Source organism: Uloborus diversus, chromosome 3 (genome assembly GCF_026930045.1).
Source record: "Uloborus diversus isolate 005 chromosome 3, Udiv.v.3.1, whole genome shotgun sequence".
NCBI classification, from domain to species: Eukaryota; Metazoa; Arthropoda; class Arachnida; order Araneae; family Uloboridae; genus Uloborus; species Uloborus diversus.
Window position 1 is genome coordinate 173,523,297 of NC_072733.1, and position 23,502 is coordinate 173,546,798.

The window sequence follows — 23,502 nt, forward strand, 5'->3', positions numbered from 1 at the left end:
ATAATAGCATTATCGCTTACTATACATCTAGTAATCCATGAGGGCTAAATATTTTTCACTGACAGTGTATGGAGCTGGCTGTAATAGGTGACATTTGTGAAGCAAAAAGTTATGGCCATTTAGATCAAGTATCAGTGAGAATAAGAAAATAGGGCTTTATGAAAAGACCAGAGTAATGTACATCATCACTTTGCCAATTCTTTATTTGTACTTCCCTGAAATAAATAGTGGCTTTCCTTTTTTTTTTTGAAGTCAAAACTTTCCATTCAGTTTTTAACAAGTTAACACTTCTCACTAAACTTTTCACTTTCACATTTCCTACATTTGCTGAACATAGTTCTTAAGTAGTATGTTCTAAAGTTTTAAGGATGATTACTTTTGTTCCTTTGAGCAATATATCACCTGGTAAAGAGAGTTCTGGGTCATATTTTTTCCTGATAGAATTTCTTGTTTCAGTTTTTTGACACTCTATCTCTTTCTGTCTCCTGCTTGATTAGTTATGGTTTTGATTGAATTTTGTTGAATGATGTTGTTTCAACTTGCATAATCATTACAATTTGAATTCTATTTTTAGGGAACGGTAGAGGAGGTTTTGACAGGTAATCAGCATTAATTTGGTCACTGAATTTACAATTCTGTACGCAATTAAAATTTAACAAAAACTGCATATTTCATCATTTTTGAGGCAGTTCAAAGTAACCTGTTCTCAGAGCCCACTATTGTCTTCAATGGTCCATTATCTATGATTAGAGTGAACTTGCGTTCATAGAGAATCCGGAATTGTTTCATTGCCCAGTAGATGATTGTTACTTCCCTGTCCTGCTAGATGTTTTTTTCATCTGCAGTCAGTAATATTTAGGCAAAAGTTACATAATGTTTTTCACCATCTGGCATTTGATGAGAAACTACCCTAATAAATCATGTGGTGTCTATGTATAAGATTACCAAGGTTTTGCCTTAAATATTGCAGTCCCTTCAGCATATTTCTCTGTTTTTACAGATAAGGTATAAAATTAATGCATTTAAGCTTTTTTTTTAAATGCTTTTTTGAGTTAGTCTCGATTTTTTTTTTCCGTCTTCACAGTTTAAAATTCTATCGCATCCTCTCCTGCAAAACTTGCTTGTTTTAGTTTATCATGTGATTTTACAACTTTGACATCAATATTTTCATATTTACCAGTATTTGCAATGATTCTTACATCTTATTTTTGATAGAAAAGGACTTGTAAGCTCATCTTTTTCCATGTGAATTCGAAACTTCCTATGCAGTAGCATCCAAATTTATTCAAAGCTACTGACACTTGTAAAGGTTCATATTTTTTACCAGTCTAATCTTGAGTTTCTCAAAGTTTTTAAAAATAAAATTGATGTGTAACTTTTATTAGAGACGTTTAGAATGGTGATTAAATGCAAAAATTGGGGAATTTTAGTGGTAATGAATATACATACAATGCAAGTGTCTCAAATTCAAGTTTTTTTTTTCCATATTTTTTGCCCTTTATCAAATGTTTCAATATTTAATGATTTTTCAAATGTCATTTTATTGTGATTTAATTTAAATCAATTAAAAATAAGAGATTTAACTGCATTTTCATTGATCTTTACATTTGTGATCTTCACATTCATTAATCAAGTATGGTAGAGTCCTGCTAATCTGAGTATCAATGATACAAATTTTTGTTCAAAATCAAAATATTGGGTGGGAGATGTAAATCGATTCGAAAAATCGATCGAGGACAATCCTTCGAGTCATATTTTCACTAAAGTCAACAAATATGGTATACAATCGCGTTTTTAAGGCATTAATTTCGAAAAATTTTCAGGGAAGGTATTCAAAACTTTTCTCCCCTTAACATTACCAAAGATCGCCTAAAAATTCGTTTTTAGAACAAGAATTCAAAAAATTTCCGGGGGAGGATCCCCGAAACTCCTCTATTTCTACGTGCTCATCGAGTACTGACTGACCTTCTTTCAAAACCAGAAGTTTTATCACCTCATTCCCTCCACAAACAATTGATACAAGTAGTCCAGTCATTATAGTAAGTTCACCTCGGAATTCGAGATACCCAGCTGTAAGTCTGTAAATACTTGTATATTGACACCCTAAAAGTTGTCTCAAAACCTACATATGGTAGGGTGTACGCAACTATTAAATTTCAATGTCAAAGGTCACAAAAATAGTTTTTTTGCGCTTTTTTTGTAAATATCTCATTTCCTATGGGTTTTTTGCTATTTGTATTTATTATCAATATTGTAGAATACAAAATTTTCCACAAATTTTGTTTAAAAAATTTTTTTATACGGTGAACCGTTTTCGAGATAGAGGGCGGAGAGCGCGCGGTCACAGGATCACTTCAGGTCAACCGGTGCCTCCGGTCGAAAACGCGCCATATATCGTTGATGCACTATCGATAAATCAATGATTATAAATATTTGTCAATTTTTATTAACTATTATATTATATTTTATAATTTTTTCCTAACCTATCCACTTTTTATTCAGTATTAATTTACTTAACAACACTTACCTGTCCATGTAATTGCAGAATTGTTAATGAAAATATAGGAATTATATTTGAATTTTAACCTAATTAATATTAATAACTTCTTACATGATGAAAAAAAAAACAAATAAAATATGAATTAATCTTTATTAAAAAATATCATTCAATACATTTATTTTTATTAAAAGTAAAAAAATGAAATAAAGGGTACAAAATCTACAATTTAAAATTTTAATCATCTTCTTCCTCTTCATCGTCGTCTTCCGGCTGCTGGTAAATTTCAAACTGGTCTTCATTATCATCTTCAACAACATTTGTCTCAAGTTCTTCCATGATTTTGAGGTCAAAGGTTCCATCTTCGTTAATATCGCTCTGATATGGTAGAGCATTGAGACAAGCTTGCCCATTACATTGGCCACAAGCTAAAGAGCATTACAAGCCCGCTTTCCTGCATCCGCATCGCGAACCACAACCACTCTTGCAGTTGCAGAAAATTGTATTTAGCAAATCTTTTGGAGCAGGTGGTAAAATTGTCATGATAGGCTCCAGAAAATATTTCGCATTGCCCAACCCCATACCTGGGGTTCCAAGTCATGCCCTAACCAAGTTTGAACTTGATAATATACACGTTTGAAATGTTGATGAGCTTCTGCACTTGTTGGTGAAATGTTTGAAAGCTGCACAGGTTTATTAAGTTTTGTAGACTTGACGTAATGCATATAACAAAGGTGATCGAGACTTTTCGCATATTTCAGAGCATTATAGACTGCCAATAAAGTTTGAGTTCCACTGTCTAATAATCTCTGAGCCGAACAATTTTTTTCCTTAAATGCTGCAGCTAGTTCATCCAAATTTGTCAGTTTTACTAAAGCTTTTAAAAATGATTTTTTCCCCTTTTTAAAAAGTGCAGAAGTTGTGTCACAGCCCTTAATGCGTGCAGAAATAAAATATGTGTTTTGGAATGAGGATAATTATCAAAAATTTTAGTCGAGTATATCTCCATTTTTACATTTCCTTTCCCAACTTTTTTAAAGAAAATTTCTTGTTCGTAAGACAGTGACCCAATTAAAATGACAAGTAAATCAATATCTTGTCCTATTATAACTGCAGTTTTTTCAGACTTCGATTCTTCAATTGCAGTTTCAACAATAAGAACATCCGCATCATCTCTGGCTTGTTTAGTAGTAATATTTGCAGCTTGTAATTTTTCAATTAACATATTAATGAGCATATCTTTGTTATTTCGATTTGATAAGAATTTTTCTTGAGTAACTGGTACAACCATTGTTTCATCGAAACAGACAAATATTTATAATCATTGATTTATCGATAGTTCATCAACTATATATGGCGCGTTTTTGACCGGAGGCACCTGTTGACCTGAAGTGATCCTGTGACCGCGCGCTCTCCGCCCTCTATCTCGAAAACGGTTCACCGTATAAAATTTGTAGAGAATTTTGTATTCTACAATATTGATAATAAATACAAATAGCAAAAAACCCATAGGAAATGAGATATTTACAAAAAAAGCGCAAAAAAAAACGATTTTTGTGACCTTTGACAGTGAAATTTAAAAGTAGCATACACCCTACCATATGTAGGTTTTGAGACAACTTTTAGGGTGCCAATATACAAGTATTTACAGACTTACAGCTGGGTATCTCGAATTCCGAGATTCTTATCTAATTTAAGCTTAAATGACTGGACTACAAGATAAAAAAGAGATGGACGCTTCGAAGCTAATTTCATATGTAGAAAAAAAAATTTAAGTCCCTCCCCATCAATTATTTTAAGGGGCCACTGCTTCTGCCCCTTACATACCAGATACTTCTCATAATGTGTCCCAGCTCCCCCTATTTCTACAAAGTTCCTTTGCCTCTGAAACTCAAATTAAAATCACAATGACTCAACTGAATGCAGTTTTAAATTATAAATAATTAAATTACCAGAATGGAAATATCTGAATTATAAAAAGTTAAAGCTAAATTATGCGATTTTTAATCACATAGTAATAGGTGAAGTAAAATATGACCATTTTCCCTGACATTCATAAACTGGTTTCAATGCACATTCAGCTTTTCTATCTTTTCAGGTATGGCTTTGCTTGCTGTTTAAATTTTAATTTAACTTCACTTTGTTTTCAATCTTGACACAATTCTTTATTAGTTTACAAAGTAATGGCAATAATGGAGATCCTACATCAATGCCTGCAACATGTCCAGCGATTGAATTTTTTTAGGTGCAAAAGAAAGTTTTCTTAGGAGGAGTCTTTGGTCACTAGGGGGCGAACTTTCTGTAGCTTCATTCCTAGAAAAGCTGCTATTAAAAACCACTAAATGCTACACAGAAAGTTAGTCTCGTCAGGGTTTGCCTATGTATTTCTGTTAATTGAGGAACAAAAATGGGGAAAAAATTGAAAGTTTATGAAAAAGTGATAACAATAAACGAAGACGCTGATTACAATATCCGACTTTTTTAACGTGTGTTAGCATACAAGTGTTCCGGGACTTCGTGATTCTGATAACATTAAGCGAATGATAACATTAACCGTGATCATATTAAGCAATGCTTACTGTATCAAAAAGAGGGACAGTTAAAATTGAACATACCATCTTTGTGATGTACAACATCCCAACAGATGGGCCAAAGTGCCTAAGTCCATCAGTTCACAGATCCCACATCTTCCTCCTTGCACTCCAATATCTTTCATATATATTGCTCAACAGCACTGGACAGAATTGTAGATGCTCAGAGTTCATATTCTAATTAGTCGTTCCAGCAACACAATTCAAAATTCAAATCTGAAACTCCATCTTGGCTTGTCCCGCAATTGTGAAACATTTAACAATACCCAGGGTGCCCCACAAGGACGCCTTTCATGTTACACCCCTTACTGAACATATAAAACAACAAGAGGCAACCTGCTCTCCTGTTATCCTAAAAAAATATCAAAATCTTGCTGTAGAAAAGCACCAAAGTAATGTAAAACAAAAAAAATTAAGAACCTTTTGAAAATAAAAAATATTTAACTCTCATAAAGTATGCTTTTTAAGTATTTTTAAATAAGCTTTTTAATTATAATATGAGTTTTATGCTGTGTACTCAAGTAAATTTTGTATTTGTTAAACTAGTGCATATATTTCCATTCTTTTTCTTTCTTTTTTATACTCTTCGCTTTAACAAAGTTTTTGGTTCACAGAGTTTGTCCTAGTGCACATTAACTCGAATAATCGTGACTCTACTGTAATTTAACAAAATGTAAATGCCTATATTCAAGTTCAAATGAGTAAATAGCTTAAACATATCATTTAAAAAAACTAGTATAGCTTTTTAAAATTACATTCTAATGTGTTGTGGTAAAGTTTTTTACCATTTTGTAAACACTTTTTAATATCTCCTAGCAGTGAGGGAAATGTGGCCAAAAATTGAAAACAACACCAAGATATGACTCTTTTCTACTTATTCAAAGTAAAAAAGCTCCTCAGAAGACTAGTGCAGCATTAAATAGAGATTTAAATGAGAATAGAATAAATATAAGCTCATCTACTGTTCGGACGTGCCTTATTGCGGCCTATCGGCCTATGAAGAAACAGCTTATGACCCAACAAACATGGACAGATTTAAGGGGGGCGAGAGGGGGCAATGCCTTGGGAGGACTCGATACATGGTAACAACACATCTCCTAAAATCATAAAAGAAAAAATCATGATTTTTTTTCTTTTTTAGAATAGGTCAGAAGTGAAGATGTAGAGAATAGCGACTGTCCTTCTCTGATGGGGGGGGGGGGGCACTGTACACTGGGGGGGTATTACAAGAGAGAAAAGCTGTCACCGGGTTGCTGAAATGTGTTGAAAAGGACTACTTTGAATCGAAAACCATTAGGGCAAGTACATGAGTAGAAATATCGGCTGAGCAAGCTATGTAATCAACTGAAAATACTTAAAATAATCAACTATTGTTTCAACAAATTAGAAACTGAAACAAAGATTTAAAAAAAAACGGATTTACCTATAAACTAGCTATAGCTTAAGGCACCTGTTTTGTTGAAGGCCCCCTACTCCCAAAAATTTCATCATTTGTTCTGTTAAACAAAAAAAAAAAAAAATTCTTGAAAAAATAAATTTCTTTTAAAATGCTTGAAAACCATTAAAAATTTGGAAAAGTGTCTACAAACTATAAACTTAATTTATAACATATGGGAGGGGGTAGGGGGAGAAATGTCGATATGTGTCAAATTTAGCTCCTTGCCACATCCTGCATCAAAAGTGTAAAAATCAAGGTTCTCACGTTTCTGTAACACATTACTTGAGATAAATTTTCATATATTGCTGTTTCCCAAATGCAGTAATTTTGGAAATTCTTTTGTATTTCTTTGCGTCTACTGCATATTGTTAATCTGTTCATCTCGGGAAAGGAAAACACTACCTCATTTTTTTTTCGTCTTTTGCACTGCTTTTAATTGAAAAAAAAAAGTTGTTGTAATGAGAAATCTAGTTTTTTTTTTTTTTACTTAAAATAGAAAACTGTACAATCTGATACTAAATTTCAGGGACTGGAAAGGGCAAATGAAGTGCCTTTAATAATTTTAATTGTTCTCGAGTCCTTGAAACGGATTATAGATGAATCTTTGAAATTCCTAAGCAAAGTGTGCTTCAATTTTATTTCTTATCAAGTGTATAAATTATGAATTGTCCAAATGGGTAGCATATTGCTCTCTTGTTACCTATATGTATACATCATTTCTTTTAAAGCATTTTTTACTTTGATCATTATGTATTTAATTCATTGTTATATTTGTGGGTGGGTTGTAGGCAAGATCAAAAACTAATTGAATTGAACCTACAACCAATTTAAACAAATAACAATGCATAATCTTCTCTTCTTCCTCACTTTTTCTCTCTGAGGACTGCTGTCATTAATTTGTCAACCCGAAAACAATTTTTATTCTGTATTAATCGTAATTTGCAAAAGAATATTTTGCTGTTTGTTTCCGATAGTTTTGTAGTTCCAATTACCCCTTATAAGGCTTCAAAAAGCAGAATTTTATATCTGTTTTACAAAAATTCCTCCGGGGGAGAAACCCCCGGACCCCTGAAAATTGGGGATATTCTATTCCACCTTAGACCTTACGTTTAAAGCATAGTGGGGAGTAGGAGGCTTTAAAAAATGGCCTTTTTTTGCCACCGACAGAAAAGTTTTCCAGACTACTAAAGAGATCCAAAACCTGAAATGGCTTAGGGACACATTGAGTCTAAATCCAGCCAGTTGTAATCAACACAACTAAAAAAAAAAATCCTGCCCCCCCCCCCCCCAGGAACTTGGTTCTAAATCCGCCTATGCCAACGAATAAAGAAAAAACCCCACTTGTGAAGGTTAAAATATGAGAATTGGACTGTTGAATATTGGAGTTAAGTACTATTTTTAGCAACAAAAGTAATTTAATATTCCTAGGCCAAAGAACTTAACACGTGTAGAGATCTCCAGGTGAAAGAACATGAACCAATTTGTAAAACATCCTCAAAAGAATATTGTTACAAATCCTGTAAATAGTAATTATTGTAGTAACGTAACCTGTAAATAGTTTCCCGTAATGAATATACAACCCCTTTTCATATGACTAAAGTATACGAACCCCCTATTTCCTTTTTGTTCATTGATAAAATTTGATAATGGTCTACTATTTTCCAGAAGCATGTGGAATATTTGAGAGATTTCTTTTCGGTGTGTATATAAACCGTTACACTGGATAAAGAGGGGAGTTTCGATTGAGATTTCGAACTGAGAGCGTATTTCCTCTGTTTATTGCGAGGCATTTCGCTGTGTTGTTTTCGTATTTGGGAGTAAATACGTGTGTAAACGTTGAGTTTACAGTGGTTGTGTGATAATTGCTTAATTGCTGATGAATAATTTAGCAGTTGTTAATGATTTCTCCTGTACATAGTGTAAATAAAGCTCCTGTGTTTTTATCAAGAACTGTGTCTTCATTTCAAGAAAGTGGAAGTCGCACCGAATCCGTTACAATTGGCGCCCAACAAGGGGCTACTTCAGGACTTTCTTGCAGTAAATGTGACTTTGGACATTTTTTCATAAAGACTTTTTAAATTTGGACTTTATTTTTATGGTGATTACTCGCGCAGTGGATGAACAATTAAAACAACTTCTTCATGCAATCAACTCTGTGAAGAGTGATATGGCGGCTAATCAAGAACAATTAAAAAATGATATGGCGGCTAATCAAGAACAATTTAAAATGATATGGCGGCTAATCAAGAACAATTAAAAAATGATATGGCGGCTAATCAAGAACAATTGAAAAATGAATTGGCGGCTAATCAAGAACAATGGAAAAGTGATTTAATGGTGCTGAAAAATTATTTAGCTTCTAACCAAGAGGAAATTAAAAACGACCTTACTTCGGTAAAGACTGTGATGGAAAATAAATTTAATGAGATAGAGCATCGAGTTGATGCTTTTGATGAAAAATTTGAAATAGTAGAAAACCGTATCGCAACAGTAGAGAATCATGTGGATGAGAGAATTAAAAACATGGAAAGGAGATTGGCGACCACGGAAAGCAGCTCTGTACAGTTTACTCTGTACAGCTTACTCTGTCTGCTGGTGCTCCCACATCGGTTGCTCGACCGTCCATTAAACTTGCTACATTTGATGGGAAAACTTCGTGGCAGGTTTACAAAACTCAATTCATGATAGTGGCGGAAGCGAACGGGTGAGACTCTGTTATCAAGGCCTGTTATCTTGCAGCATCTCTGAGAGGTGACGCAGCGGACATTCTCCAGACCCTTCCGGACAGCCAGCGCCTGAATTTCGCCGCCCTCACATCTGCGTTGGAGCTTCGCTTCGGTGAGAAGTGCCAGAAAGATTTCAGCCGACTCCAGTTGAAGTCCCGTTTCCAGAAAACCGGGGAAACCCTGCAAGAGCTAGCGGCAGATGTCGAGAGACTGTCGCATCTTGCTTTTTGCGACTGTCCTGCGGATGTTCGAGACAACCTGGCACTCAACTACTTCATCGACGGAGTTCGGAATCCTGAGATCCAGAAGGCCCTCCGGATGGCGAATGTAAACGACTTGAAATCCGCTTTGATATATGCGATGAGATACGAGGCCGCCCAAGAAGCAACCCGTGTGGATCGCCATCTAATCCGGACTCAGGAAGCTGATGAGTCTGATTCCAGGTCGTCCCCTCTCGCTGAACTTGAGAGACAACTCGGTGACTTGGCAAGACATCTGAACAGCATTACAGCCCAAAAGAAACAAGAGCAGAAGTGCTGGAAATTCGGTAGTGAAGGGCACCTGCGAAGGAGTTGTCCTGCTCGCCAAGCTACGCGAGGGAAAGAAATCACCTCCACCAGAGCTCTGCAGATTTCCTCTACTAGTAGTGGCAGTGATGGACTTTTCATTTACGCCCACGTAAATGGGAATCCTTTCAAAGTGATTGTCGACACTGGAGCCAATGTGACAATCGTTAGGACAGATGTGGCTCGTGAATTTCGATTGAAACTGTTGTGGACATCGCCACGCGTAAGTCTCCAGACTGTGACAGGTGACAAAATTGAGATTGAGGGTAAAGTGGACTTTGAAATAGTGTTTGGGAATGCCACCTACCATCATACGGCATTCGTTGCGGATATCACGGACCCCTTCATTCTCGGATTGGACTTTTTAAAGAAATACGACTTCACCCTTGACTTCAAGACTAATGAACTGCACTCGATGAGAGAAGACATAGCCATCTTCAACGTTGAAAATGATGTAAAATCTGCTCATCAAATAATAGCCCAAACAGATTTATCGATTCCCTCAAGGTCTGAATCATTAATACCTGGCTCCATTGAAGAAAGCAATAGTTTTCGATTTGGACTCATTGAATACACTAACCTAAGCAATAGCCTAAAAGGAATGCTGGTAGCATCTACGCTTGTGGACCTTTCTAAGGATGTAATTCCTGTGAGAGTCGCCAACGTGAGTGAAAGGCCAAGGAATATCCGAAAAGGTGAAGTGTTGGCAACTTGTACTCCAGTAAACTGCATCATTAGAAGAATCGATTCCCTCGAGACTGTGTCTTCTGAATCCTTGACATCGAAGTTAATTGGGAGTGCGTCATTATCGAAAGATCAAAGAACTGCTGCGGAACAATTGGTGGACGACTTCAAGCATCTGTTTTCCTCTACATCGGAGGATGTTGGCCATACGAATTTTGTGTCGATTACCGATGGCTGAATGAAATCACCAAGAAAGACAGTTACCCTCTTCCACGGATAGACGACACCTTGGACACTCTTTCCGGACACAAGTGGTTTTCGACCCTGGACTTGAAGAGCGGCTACTGGCAGGTTGAGATACACCCTGATGACCGAGAGAAGACAGCGTTTACAACTGGACAAGGCTTATGGCAGTTTAAAGTGATGCCCTTCGGCCTCTGCAATGCACCAGCTACGTTCGAGCGTCTTATGGAGACAGTGTTAAGAGGACTTTCCTACGAATCCTGTCTGGTCTACTTAGACGATATCATCATCGTGGGACGCAGCTTCGATGAACATCTGGCTAATCTTAGGAAAGTGCAGCAAAAGCTTAAGGAAGCCAATCTGAAGTTAAGCCCGTCCAAATGTAATTTGTTCCGCCAGGAAGTGAACTACCTTGGTCACATCATCTCTTCTGACGGTGTACAAACCGATCCAGAAAAGGTATCTGTGGTCAAGAGTTGGAGTCGTCCCGAAAACATCCATCAGCTGCGAAGTTTCCTGGGGCTCTGTACGTACTACAGGAAGTTTGTGAAGGGTTTTTCCAACATTGCACGACCTTTGCATAAGCTGACAGAAAGCAAGCAAAAGTTTGAATGGTCCAAAGAATGCAAAGATGCATTTCTACGACTGAAGGAGGCTTTAACATCAATGCCGATTCTCTCATATCCTCAGCCTGGAAAATCCTTCATCCTAGACACTGATGCGAGCCACGAAGGCATCGGAGCTGTTTTATCCCAAGAAATTGACGGCAATGAACATGTCATCGCTTACTGGAGCAAATGCTTATCAAAGTCGGAGCGAAATTACTGCGTCACCAGAAAGGAGTTACGGGCCATAGTGAAAGCTGTAGAACACTTCCATCATTACCTCTACGGCCGAAAATTTCTGCTTCGGACAGATCATGCCTCGTTAACTTGGCTTTTGAACTTCAGGAATCCAGAAGGCCAGATAGCCAGGTGGATACAGTGGCTCCAGGAATATGACATGGAGATCAAGCACCGAAAAGGGTTGTCTCACGGTAATGCAGACGCTTTATCAAGGAGACCCTGTCTTGAGAACTGCAATTATTGTTCCCGAATCGAGAAACAGTATGGAACGACTAGTCGTACCGCCTATCAGGTGACAGTGACTCCAATATCATCAGAACCTGATCCATGGAGTGACGACCAAGTTCGAAAAGATCAACTTGAAGACCCCGACATAAAACCAATTTTGGAGTTCATGGAAAGTGACAGTCGGCGACCTAGCTGGCATGACGTTTTCATCTTCAGTCCTGCAACAAAAAGATACTGGGCTTTATGGAACTCGCTCCATTTACGGAACGGCATGCTACACCGAAAATGGGAATCTGACGACGGCAAAACATCTAGGTGGCAGTTACTACTTCCTCGATCAAGGATTTCAGATGCTCTGAAAGAAATACATAGTAGTGCGACTGGAGGACATTTTGGTGTCTTGAAAACCCTCAATAAAGTTCGGGAGCGCTTCTTCTGGAGCAAGGCGAAGGATGACGTGGAGAAGTGGTGCCATTCTTGTGACGCCTGTGCTGCTCGTAAAGGACCGAAGAAGAGAAGTAGAGGGAAGCTACATCTGTACAACGTTGGAGCTCCTTTCGAACGAATTGGGATCGACATCCTGGGTCCTCTACCAAGAACTGCTGATGGGAACAAATACATTCTTGTTTCCATCGACTATTTCACCAAATGGCCGGAAGCATATCCCATTCCAGATCAAGAGGCTACCACCGTAGCAGAGACTCTAGTCCAACATTGGATCTCGAGATACGGAACACCTTTGCAGATTCATTCCGATCAAGGGAGGAATTTCATCTCTGCTGTGTTTAAGGGCCTATGTCAAATTTTCGGAATTGAGAAAACTAGGACAACACCACTACACCCACAATCGGACGGCATGGTGGAGAGATTTAACCGCACAGTCCTGAATAATCTCTCGCTGATGGTATCCAGAAATCAACAGGATTGGGACAAGAAGCTACCTTTGTTCCTGCTGGCCTACCGCAGTGCTGTCCACGAGACTACCGGCTATGCCCCATCTCAGATGCTCTTCGGACGAGAGCTAAGGCTACCTTGTGATCTCGTCTTCGGTCGTCCTCCGGATGCGCCTGCATCGCCTGAGGAGTACATCCAGGATCTCCAGGCCCGGTTGGAAGACGTTCATAACTTCGCACGAGAGCGAATCAACATCGCGGCGGAGAAGATGAAGACCCGATACGACACAAGGTCTACTGGACATGAATTCAACGAAGGCGACAAGGTTTGGTTATGGAATCCCATCCGACGGAAAGGTCTTTCACCCAAGTTGCAGTCGCATTGGGATGAACCCTACAAAGTCCTTAACCGACTGAATGACGTCGTAGTGAGGATCCAAAAATCACCTAATGCAAAACCTAGGGTTGTACATTATGATCGGTTAGCCCCCTACTATGGCCATAGTTCCTGAGTATTACGTAAACAACCATGGTTGATAACATAAAAGTTGTAGATAATTTTTGCTTTTAATGTTTAGTAATATTTCTTGTTATTATTGTGTTTTCTGTATCTGTTAGTTATTAATTAGTGTGTAATTGTGAACTTGTGATAGAAGTTTGGCACCCTTTCTGGGGATTGTACTGCCCGGGACGTGCAGTCCTTAGGAAGGGGGCAATGTTACAAATCCTGTAAATAGTAATTATTGTAGTAACATAACCTGTAAATAGTTTCCCGTAATGAATATACAACCCCTTTTCATATGGCTAAAGTATACGATTCCCCTATTTCCTTTTTGTTCATTGATAAAATTTGATAATGGTCTACTATTTTCCAGAAGCGTTTGGAATATTTGAGAGATTTCTTTTCGGTGTGTATATAAACCGTTACGCTGGATAAAGAGGGGAGTTTCGATTGAGATTTCGAACTGAGAGCGTATTTCCTCTGTTTATTGCGAGGCGTTTTGCTGTGTTGTTTTCGTATATTTGGGAGTAAATAAGTGTGTAAACGTTGAGTTTACGGTGTTGTGTGATAATTGCTTAATTGCTGATGAATAATTTAGCAATTGTTAACGATTTCTCCTGTACATAGTGTAAATAAAGCTCCTGTGTTTTTATCAAGAACTGTGTCTTCATTTCAAGAAAGTGGAAGTCGCACTGAATCCGTTACAATATGTTTTGGGGTGGTTTCGGTTACAATGGGGTCGGTTCTTTGCAGGCTGTTGAGGGTATGGTGCACCCCGAGCAATATAGTACTATTCTGGAAAAAAGGTTTTACCAGAGTTGAAAATCAATACCCAGATGGAACAGGGATTTTCCAGCAATATTTAGTCTGTTTCCATACGTCCAAAATAGTTAAGAAATTCATGTCTGAGAACCAAACTGAAACATTGGAATGGCCTGGGAACTTTCCTGATATCAATCTAATCGAGAATCTGTGGGCTGTATGCAAAACTCCTCTACTGCATATGGACTGTTCAACTATGGAGAAGCGAATAACTGCTCTAATTCTTGTCTGGTACAAGGACGCAAATACTATAAATGATTGTAAAAAACCAGTGGGTGCCACGCCAAATCGTGTCCAAATGTGAATATAAAATCTTGGACATCATATTATGCACTAAAAACTTTTGATTTAAATAAAACACCGTTTCTTCTTAGTTTTCTTAATTTTTTTGAGTTTGTTTCAATTAATTTGCACAAGGGTGTATAGATAACCTACATAAAAGCAAACACATTTTAAAAATATGTACAAGAAATAATTTAAAGGTGCATAAAAACAGCTATGTATCAGGCAAAGTAAATAAGTGAAATTGGAAAAAGTGTAAGAAAAAAAAGCAGAACAAGACAAGACTTGTCAGTTGTGAAAAATATTAGAAAAATGAAACAATAAAAGAAAAAAAAAGAGAGATTAAGGAAACTTCCATTATTAGTTGGAACTATGGTGTTTTTATACCTTTACTCTCCTTTTTTTTATTATTTAATCATGTCTTATGTGGTTTATGTGTGTGAGCTGTAAATTGTTGCTCCAAGTTGGTGCAAAAAATTAAGTTTTTCTTCCTCAATCTGCTCCAAATCACAATTTTATGCTTCCAGGCTGTGTCAAATTCACTGTTTCACTGCTTCAAATTCGCCATTTGATTTCTCCAAGAACGAGTTTTAGTTGGCACATCCCTGTATTTTGGTCGAACTAGAGACATACTTGTACTGAAATGAAATACAGGAAAAAGCACCATTAAATTACATACTTCATTGTTCTCAGAATTTAGGACACAAGTGGATCAGGGAAAACAAAATCCTATATTTATTAAGTTTTCATCCTATATTTTATGTTTCTGTTTTTTTTAAATTAAATTCACTTTACCAGCACATGTTTTTCATTCAAATTGAATCTGAGAATTACTTATAGAATACACTTCCTCTTTTAGCATTTTCTAATAAAATTTTTAGATTATGTGTTCTGTGCTCATATTTGTATTAATGTTTCAGTTCTTGACATGGAAAGAACAGGGAGAATCTTTACTGCATCAACAAGTACCTGAAAGTGAGAGAATCGGGAAAAAAATCGAAGAACTATCTGTCAGGTAGTATTTTAGATTAATTAAGCGAAGATTTCCTTGTGCCGATTTTTTTTTAACTGTAAACACATATTTAAGTCAAATATGAAAGTTAAAAAAGATCAGGAAGCCTACATAGGTGACTTAAATTTAAACATCTTAGTTTTGAAGAGTAAAGATTAGATCTCATGCTTGGTAACATTGACAATATGTATATATGAGATCCTTATGGAAATTATGGATAGGTCAAGATATGAGTGTTAGCTGGAATAAATGAAGAATGGTGAAAAGTTTCAAGCTGCTTTTCTAGTGAGTTGTTCCCCTGAATATTGGCTGAAGGAAATCTAGATGGCAAGGGTAGGAACAAATGTGAAATTTTAGAGGTATACCAGATGCTGTTGAATGTATGTCAATATCTCCCAATGATTGAATAAAAATCAATTATGTGAAATCAATAGTATCAGGTACTGGATTGGTAGGGCAATGTAAACATAGGAGTTGTTACTGTGCAGTAGCCAGATATCCCTCTTACAAAGGAAAAATTATCAGAGACATTTTGTGCTGAAATACAAGTAAAATGGAAAAGAAAACCAACAAAAGTAAAGCACAAGTATTCAAGAAAATGTTGTAAATAGCTTTTCAAGGAAACAATACAGCTCTTTTGTCAGGACAAAAAAGTACTAAACATATGGCCAGGGGTTGTGCACGGGGGGGGGGGAGAAGGGACACCTGTTGTCCAGGGCCCGAGCCTGAAGAGGGCCCAATATTCTTAGAAATGTGGGTGAAATATATAGAAAAACAACATGAAGGGTGGCCCAGAAAAGTCATTTGTGACAGGCCACAAAATTTCTGTGCATGCCCCTGCAGACTGCAAGAATAACGTGAGTGAGCACACATTATCATAGAAAGACACCCTAATAGCACAGTGACCAAAATAACACACTTTTGTGTCCCTCATGTGCATCACAAGCGAAGTCGCTAATACACTATGACCAAAAGTATTGGGACACTTTCAAAAATTCATTTTTAAGGATTTCTCAAGAAATAAGAGACCCATTGCTTTGTAACTTTTCTCACATAAAAGGTATGCTCCTGCTGTCATTTTCCATTAAAAGTTATATCATACTTGTAGTTTGAGGATCAGTCAGGGCCCGATCAAGCCAAACTGGTGCCCAGGTCCTAAGTAGATGTTGGTGCCCCCCCCCCCCCAACATGAGAAAATCTGCGCAATTTTAAAGTCAATGTTTCATACTAGACACCTAATTACTAGAAACTACATTTTAAAAGAACATTACTACATTTGAAAGGAAATCCGGGATTTGAATAGCAAACACTTGATAGTCACCAAACTAATCACAGTTAAAATTGCCTCTTAAGGCAAAAAAAAGTTAAAAAACAATTTAAAACTGCAAAAAAAAACAAAATCTTACTAATTCTGACATCAAGCTTTAAAAAAGCTTCTTTCTGGCTTTAACAGAAACAAATGTGTCGATCAAATAATTGAAATCTGTGTTTGATGTCACAGAATTTTCAATGGTCAATGAGGGAAACGCCTGTAAATTATCTTGAGAAATGCAGCTTCTCAAATGATTTTTTAATTCTTTTCAAAAATGAAAAGGAACGTTGACTGGAACAGTTGCTAATAGGCAAGGTAAGAGAAGAAGCTGCAGGGGTGAATTCACATTCGGAAATATATGTGTAAGGTTTAGTGATCTTATACTTTTAAAACATTCTCCAGGAGAAGGTTACCTTTTGCAAAAATTTGAAAGTGTGTTAATTCTTCTGGAAAATGTTCATCTATATCATCCGAATAACTATTTTGAAATTTCAGAGCTAAGGGACAACGACTTCTTTACGCGAAATGTTTCTAACTTTATGAGGTTTTGAGCTGATTTTTAAAAATATTTGAGCCTCCTCTCCCTTAAAGTTGAGAGAAAGTAAAATGATCTTTAAAAAAAAAAGAAAGTAAGTAACTGAGTTTAGGCTAGGCTATTTTGGTGCCCCTAAATTTGTGGTGCCCAGGTCCGCGGACCCGCCGGACCGTGCGTTAATCAGGCCCTGGGATCAGTAACAAATTGAAGAAAACAAATGCTTTTCGATCATTATTCATTGTAAATAACTGAGAATAAGCTGTAAAGTCCGGAAATGAGTTAGCTTACTATGTACAATTATTTTACACTTTCGAGAAAGTATCACTGATCTTCACGGAGATATAAGCATTTATTTCAAAACTGCAAACTTTATTTGAAGGTTTTTGGCTCATAACACGCGAAGTTTTCCATCAAAGCTTACCTAACTTTCAGAAAACAGAAGAGAACAGTATACAGAGAAGTATAATATTAAAATTTGAAATAAAAATGTTGAAATATTGGTAAAATTCAAACATTTAGAGCAATTAATTTTTCACATGCAAAAATAGCTATTTATAACTTTCATAATCTTAGACCCAACTACATTCATCAACTCATAATAAAATTCCAGCTCAATATCTTAAAAATTTAAAAGTTTTCAGTAATCTAATGAGCCGAATTTCAATAATTCTTGGATAGGCGACGAATTGTGAGGGGTCGTTCGCAAGTTTTCAGCATTTGCTTGCAATCATTCACTGTGATTCATGATGAAAACAGATTATTTAATGAAGTTAATTTTACTCAGAAAAGTTATTTTACTAAAATAAAAATCATAAAACTTCTTATCTTTTTCAGAAAAATAGCGTGAAAAGATAATTTACTTCTATTATTAGAAAAGTAATGCATAATTTCATTGCAAGTGAAAAACCTCAAAGTGAATGAAGGAAGATAAAGATATACTTCTAAAATGCTATATTTTTCAAAGAGCACAGTTATGATCAAAACATTTATTTCTACTCAGATTTTTTTTTTGGAAAATGAATCATAAAAGCTATAACAGTTTGTAATCTTAAGTGAAGTAAAAATTTATATGCTTCTAAAATGATAACACTTTTCAAATTATTAGCATTATAAAACTGATATTTTGCTCAAATTAAGGATGAATGTTGGAAATGAAATAGTCAATGAAACTGTATATTTTTCGCTTTAATACCTTCAAAACTTTTCGATATAAATTAGTGTAGGGCTTTTTGAATTTAAGAACATGAATTATAAAGTAGCATATACCCTTTATTGAACATGTTATGTGTCGCTTTAATTTAAAAACACAAATATCCAAAATTGCTGCCAAATTTTGCTTTGTCTTTTAGTTCCTTCTAAATAGGCTGTAAAATAATCACCTTCTTAATTGATTTTTTTTTTTGGCTTAGATTCACTTGTGATTGTTCACTTCATTAAAAGTGGTTAGACTATAAATGAACGCTTGTTAACAATTAAAAATGTGCAAAAAAAAACATAAGGCAATTAATTTTCTTTTCCAGGAGAAAAAGATTACTAGATTTCAGTTCTGAGCGAAGCCAGATTCTTTCAGATTCTTTGAAGTATGCAAAATTCAAAAGAGACACCATAGAGGTTAGTTCTTAAAATATAAACACAGCTTCTTGATTATGTGCAAAGAAAATTATTTATGTTTATTCCACGTAGGCAGAAGCATGGATTAAGGAGAAGAAAAATAAGTTGCGAACATTGAAAGATTACAATCACTTGGGAACCGAGGAAAAAATCAAATGTCTTCAGAAACAACAGACAGTTCAGGCAGAACTGGAAGCTCATGAGCCAGTGATGAACCAGCTGATTGATGTAAGTAAAATTTACAATATGATTAGAGCACAGAAGTAAACTTTTCCCGAGAATCATTACCAAATTTTTAATATGTCAGTTTCATGGGTGTTTGACTCATAATCTGTATGTACAATTTAACCACTTAGCATTACTACTTTCTTGTTTTTACTCCAATTTTGCTAAGCATTATGCAGCATGTAAAAGATCCCTTGAGCATTGTGTTGGCTGTAAATACTCTTGGCAAAATTAAATTCCTATTGCAGTTTTTCAGTGTAGGAATCCAGGTGCCTCCATATGGTAGGGAAACTAGATGTTAAGATTCTTGTGATGTCGTCCACGAATAGTGGTGCAGCATGAAAGAATGGTTGCCTGTCTCTGGGGAGGGGGAGGGGGTTCGTTTTGGTTTTAATTTTCAAGATTAATGCCAAAAGATCTTAACCACATTATCTAAGATTGATCGAGATATGCTACAGCGAGTACTACAAAAGTTAGACTTTAGACTTGATATTTGTCGCAATAGGAAAGATGCATATATTACACAGGCCAACAAAAATTTTTTTTTCTTTGGTGCCCAGAGTTTGAGAACTGATTTTAGATATGCTTAGGGCTCTGAATCGAAATATGAAATTAGTTTTTCTCTAGCAGCTCTACTTTTTTAGATAAATGCTGCTGTTTTACCCAAAATGTGCAGTTTTAGCTCCATTTTGTGCACTTCTAAAGCAAGTGTAGGCTTCTTAAACAAGGATTGCTTCTGGTATATTTACCCTATTGTCAGCCTGCAGTCTAGTAACTTAAAGGAAAATTCACCAGATGCTGTAAAAGTTTGACAAGTTTAGTAATAACGTTTCAACAAGTTAAGATCAATGTGTCAGTTCTTGGCTTGCATATATTCGCTTCTTGCGAAGTGTGATGAGCTGGATCTTTGTATACAGTATTTTTCATGCCTGATTAATAAAGCGGGTGACCCAAAATAAACATTTTTTGTTGGGTCCTCTGAAGTCAAACCTTATAAACATAAACATTAATGGGGAACCACCATTTCAGGGGTGTTGAGGTGTTTTACCACTCGTTCAAAATATTTGTTAGGAGGCAGAGTATCCCACACTTAAGTACACGAAAAAAAGGTAAATAAATAAAGGAGAAAATTTAAGAAAATAAAAGAAAATTAAGGTAAAGTTTTCTTAAGTAAGACTACTACAATTTTAGTCATTTTGAGGCTCTTAAAAATTAGGGACCCATGTCCCAAGAGCCTAATTGGACTGTTTGGCTAATCTATCTCTTATTATTTGTACAACACAATAAGAATACAAAATCCCTGTTTTGTGTTTTATTTGACCTATAGATGTAACTTCAACCTGTTTTATGTATATTTAAATGTTATATCTTAGAAATTTGTGCTTCTGGGCAAAAACTGATGTCATATTTGAACTCAGGGTACCAAATTCATAAGAAATCAGTTCCGAAAACCCCAGCACCAAAATCACTTTTGCCCTGTGTTATTCATTTCGGAAACAAAACTTGTACCATTGTTTCATTCTCCAATAAAGTCAGCCTTGTTGCTGTATTGGTAATATATTTGTTTCAATAAGACTTCCTAACCCCACGGTAAATTTTTACATGTATATGTACGTGATAGAGATAGACTAGGGTGGAGTAAAATTTTTAAAATTCTTTAAAGTGTGCCTCGGGTTGGAAAAGTTTGAGAACCCCCTGCATTAGTGTTTTCATGTAAATGGATCACTATTTTGGGAATTCACTGTATTAGCACAAAGCCTTTCTGCTGTTTTTTTCATTTAATTAAAAGCTTTTGTTTCAAAAGATATGATATCTATTTAGCATACTACAGGGCAATGACAGAGTTAGTTTTGATCGCCTGGCACAGAAACTAAATTTGCCACTCTTCCAAAACGTCATATATTTTCTGCGAGGTAAATATTTCAGAGCTAAAAATTACTAAACTGTGAAAAAACTTCCCCTGCAAAATTAAAAAAAAATTAAGTTACTAGAATAAAAATTTAACTGCGATATCTTATTTTTCATTTTTATTTTCATCAATTATTACTAAAAAAGAATTGTGTAAAAAAGCAAAATTAATTTTTAAAAACTTCAATTTTAATTGAAACTTTTTTATCGATTAGTTTCATTGAAGTTATGTTCGAAGTCAAAAATTAAAAAAAAAGACTCCATAGTTATGTATGTGTATAATTTATAATTAGTTGAAGATGAGTAATGACTAAAAGAAGATGCATGGGTATGGAGAAAGATGGCATGATAAGGTCCTATAAATTTGTTATAGCAGCATACAGAGAAACCAGGTTTAGCAAATAATTTTGAGTAAGATAGGTAAGAGCTTAGTAGCAATAGTGTAAGTAATGTCTCTGAGCCTTTGTTGGTTTCATGCATTGGGGGCTTCTCTATATATGTAGGTGATCCTCTGAGGAAAAGGAAGAAATAAATTCATTGCAAAATGAAATAAAGTAGGCTTAATGTTGGGGTTACTTACCAAATTCTTTCAAAATCTGGTTCTTGGCCAAGTTTTGCACCAGTGCAGCCACAGTTGTATGTGCATGTATGCAAAACTACATTAATGCAGACCTGTTATTTAGAGGAGTGGATGGGGAGGGGGTCAATTGCCCCCCTTCTCACCCTGATTTGAAAATTTAATATTTGTACACATAGGTGTGATTTTTGTTTTCGGATAAAATTTGCACTGAGTATATACCCTTTGCCCCCTGGAAAAATTCAAAATGATGGGCCTGGATTTATGCGTATTAGAAGAATTTGTCTGTAGCCTTCCTTTCAATGCTTTCTAATAAGTATGATCTTGTTTAAGATAGCAGGACTAAAGAGAAAAGGTACTAAACTGCATACTACAAATAAGGCAGTGAAAAGCAAAGGGCTGCAAGTGGCAAAATTAAAAATTTGGAGATAACCAGTACAAATGGTCGGTGAACTCCTCTGTCTTGGGGCAAGAGATAGTATTAGTAGCTCTGGTAGGTGCTGCTGTGCAGCATGATTTAGAAAAAAAAATCAATGAAAGCCTACATAGGCCAAAATCTTTATACGCATTTTACTCAAAACTTGAAAATGTGCACTTGCATCCCTTTGCTTCTAACTGCCTCAAATATGGTCTTACCAAACTTCTCTATAAATATTTATAAACTTCCTTAAAAATACAAACGCTAAAATATGTATAAAATCAACAACTTTTTTCACTTCTCTAATGGTAAATACCTGTAAATAATAATGTTCAGGATTATTTCTCTGATCTTAATGAGGCAGCATTTTCGAACTTTGAAACAATGTACCCCATGGAACTGCTTGCCTGCTTATAAATCTAATCTAAATCTGTCTTAAGTGTTTTCACTGTATATTTAATGTCACATCAGCTTTGGCATCACCTGCAAAACTACTTATGTTACGAATGAAAAAACAACAAACAGTAATGACCTGAAAACTAAACCATGTTAAACCGCTAAAAATATCAGTTCAATATGAATTATTACCTCAACAATTGCTTTTAGTTTCCTTCCACTCAGCCAATTTCTAACCCAAATTCTAGCTTTTTCTCCTTCCATTATACTTGCCAAGTTGCTTAGAAGAACAACATGTGGTATTTTGAAAGCTTTTGTAAAATCAATGTAAAAAGCTATGCTAAACTTATCATAGAAATGCAATCTATTATTTTCAAAAGATATACCCCTCCTGAAACCTAACTATGAACTGTCAACAGAGCATTTTTCTGCAGAAAATTCACTATATTTAGTTCAATCTGAGTTTTAAAATTTTTACTCTTTGTAAAAATTACTCATAGATCCATAACTGCCTGCCTTAGATTTAAACCCTTATATAGTGGAAAAATATTTTATATTTATTTATTATACTTTGTATTTTGTTAAGTATTTGAAGAATCAGTATTTGCCATATTGTTTTTAAAATTTTAAGAGCTCTAAAGCTCTAAGTTTATGGAGAATAGTGGAGCATATACTTTGTGCAGTAGGTAATGAATCCTGCATTGTTGTTTAAACTTTCAGCTTCGCTGTTTTTGTGGTATTTCATTAGTCTCTTAAATATTAATTCTATGTAGAGAATTCGCTACCTCTTGCAAATTGCCTGGGAGATTTCACCTCCCTCCCTTTGCCACAGCTGCTGACATATCAGTGTTTACTAAAATTGCATTAATTCAGATGATTTTTGTAAGACAATATAAATCCAGCTTTAACAGATGAACTGTTATGTGTAGAACATGAATTAGTATTTTTCATTTGTATTCTGCTAAATATGAACCTTAAAGACATTCCTCCTTCAAGCTAATAAATTTATAATAAATCAAAAATTATTTTAAAATGCTACTTAATTAAAACTGGCAAGAGAGAAGAGAGAGAGAGAGCTGAAACAATTGTATGTTCATTATTTAATTCAATATACATAAATGGGAAAGATTTGAAACAAAATTTGCAAGTTTGAGTGTTTTATTTGCATTGAAATTAATGAAATCTAAAATC

The 23,502-nt window shown here is 35.6% G+C and overlaps 1 protein-coding gene across 1 annotated transcript in view; it reads left to right on the forward strand.

The window, feature by feature from the left end:
- Nucleotides 1–23,502, forward strand: part of LOC129219053 (spectrin beta chain-like) — a 321,265-nt gene that overhangs the window by 226,046 nt on the left and 71,717 nt on the right. Inside the window, exons 43-45 of the mRNA XM_054853373.1 lie at nt 15,238–15,332; nt 18,697–18,787; nt 18,860–19,015. Of these exons, the coding sequence (XP_054709348.1) occupies nt 15,238–15,332; nt 18,697–18,787; nt 18,860–19,015 (342 nt within the window). The remainder of the gene's footprint in view (nt 1–15,237; nt 15,333–18,696; nt 18,788–18,859; nt 19,016–23,502) is intronic.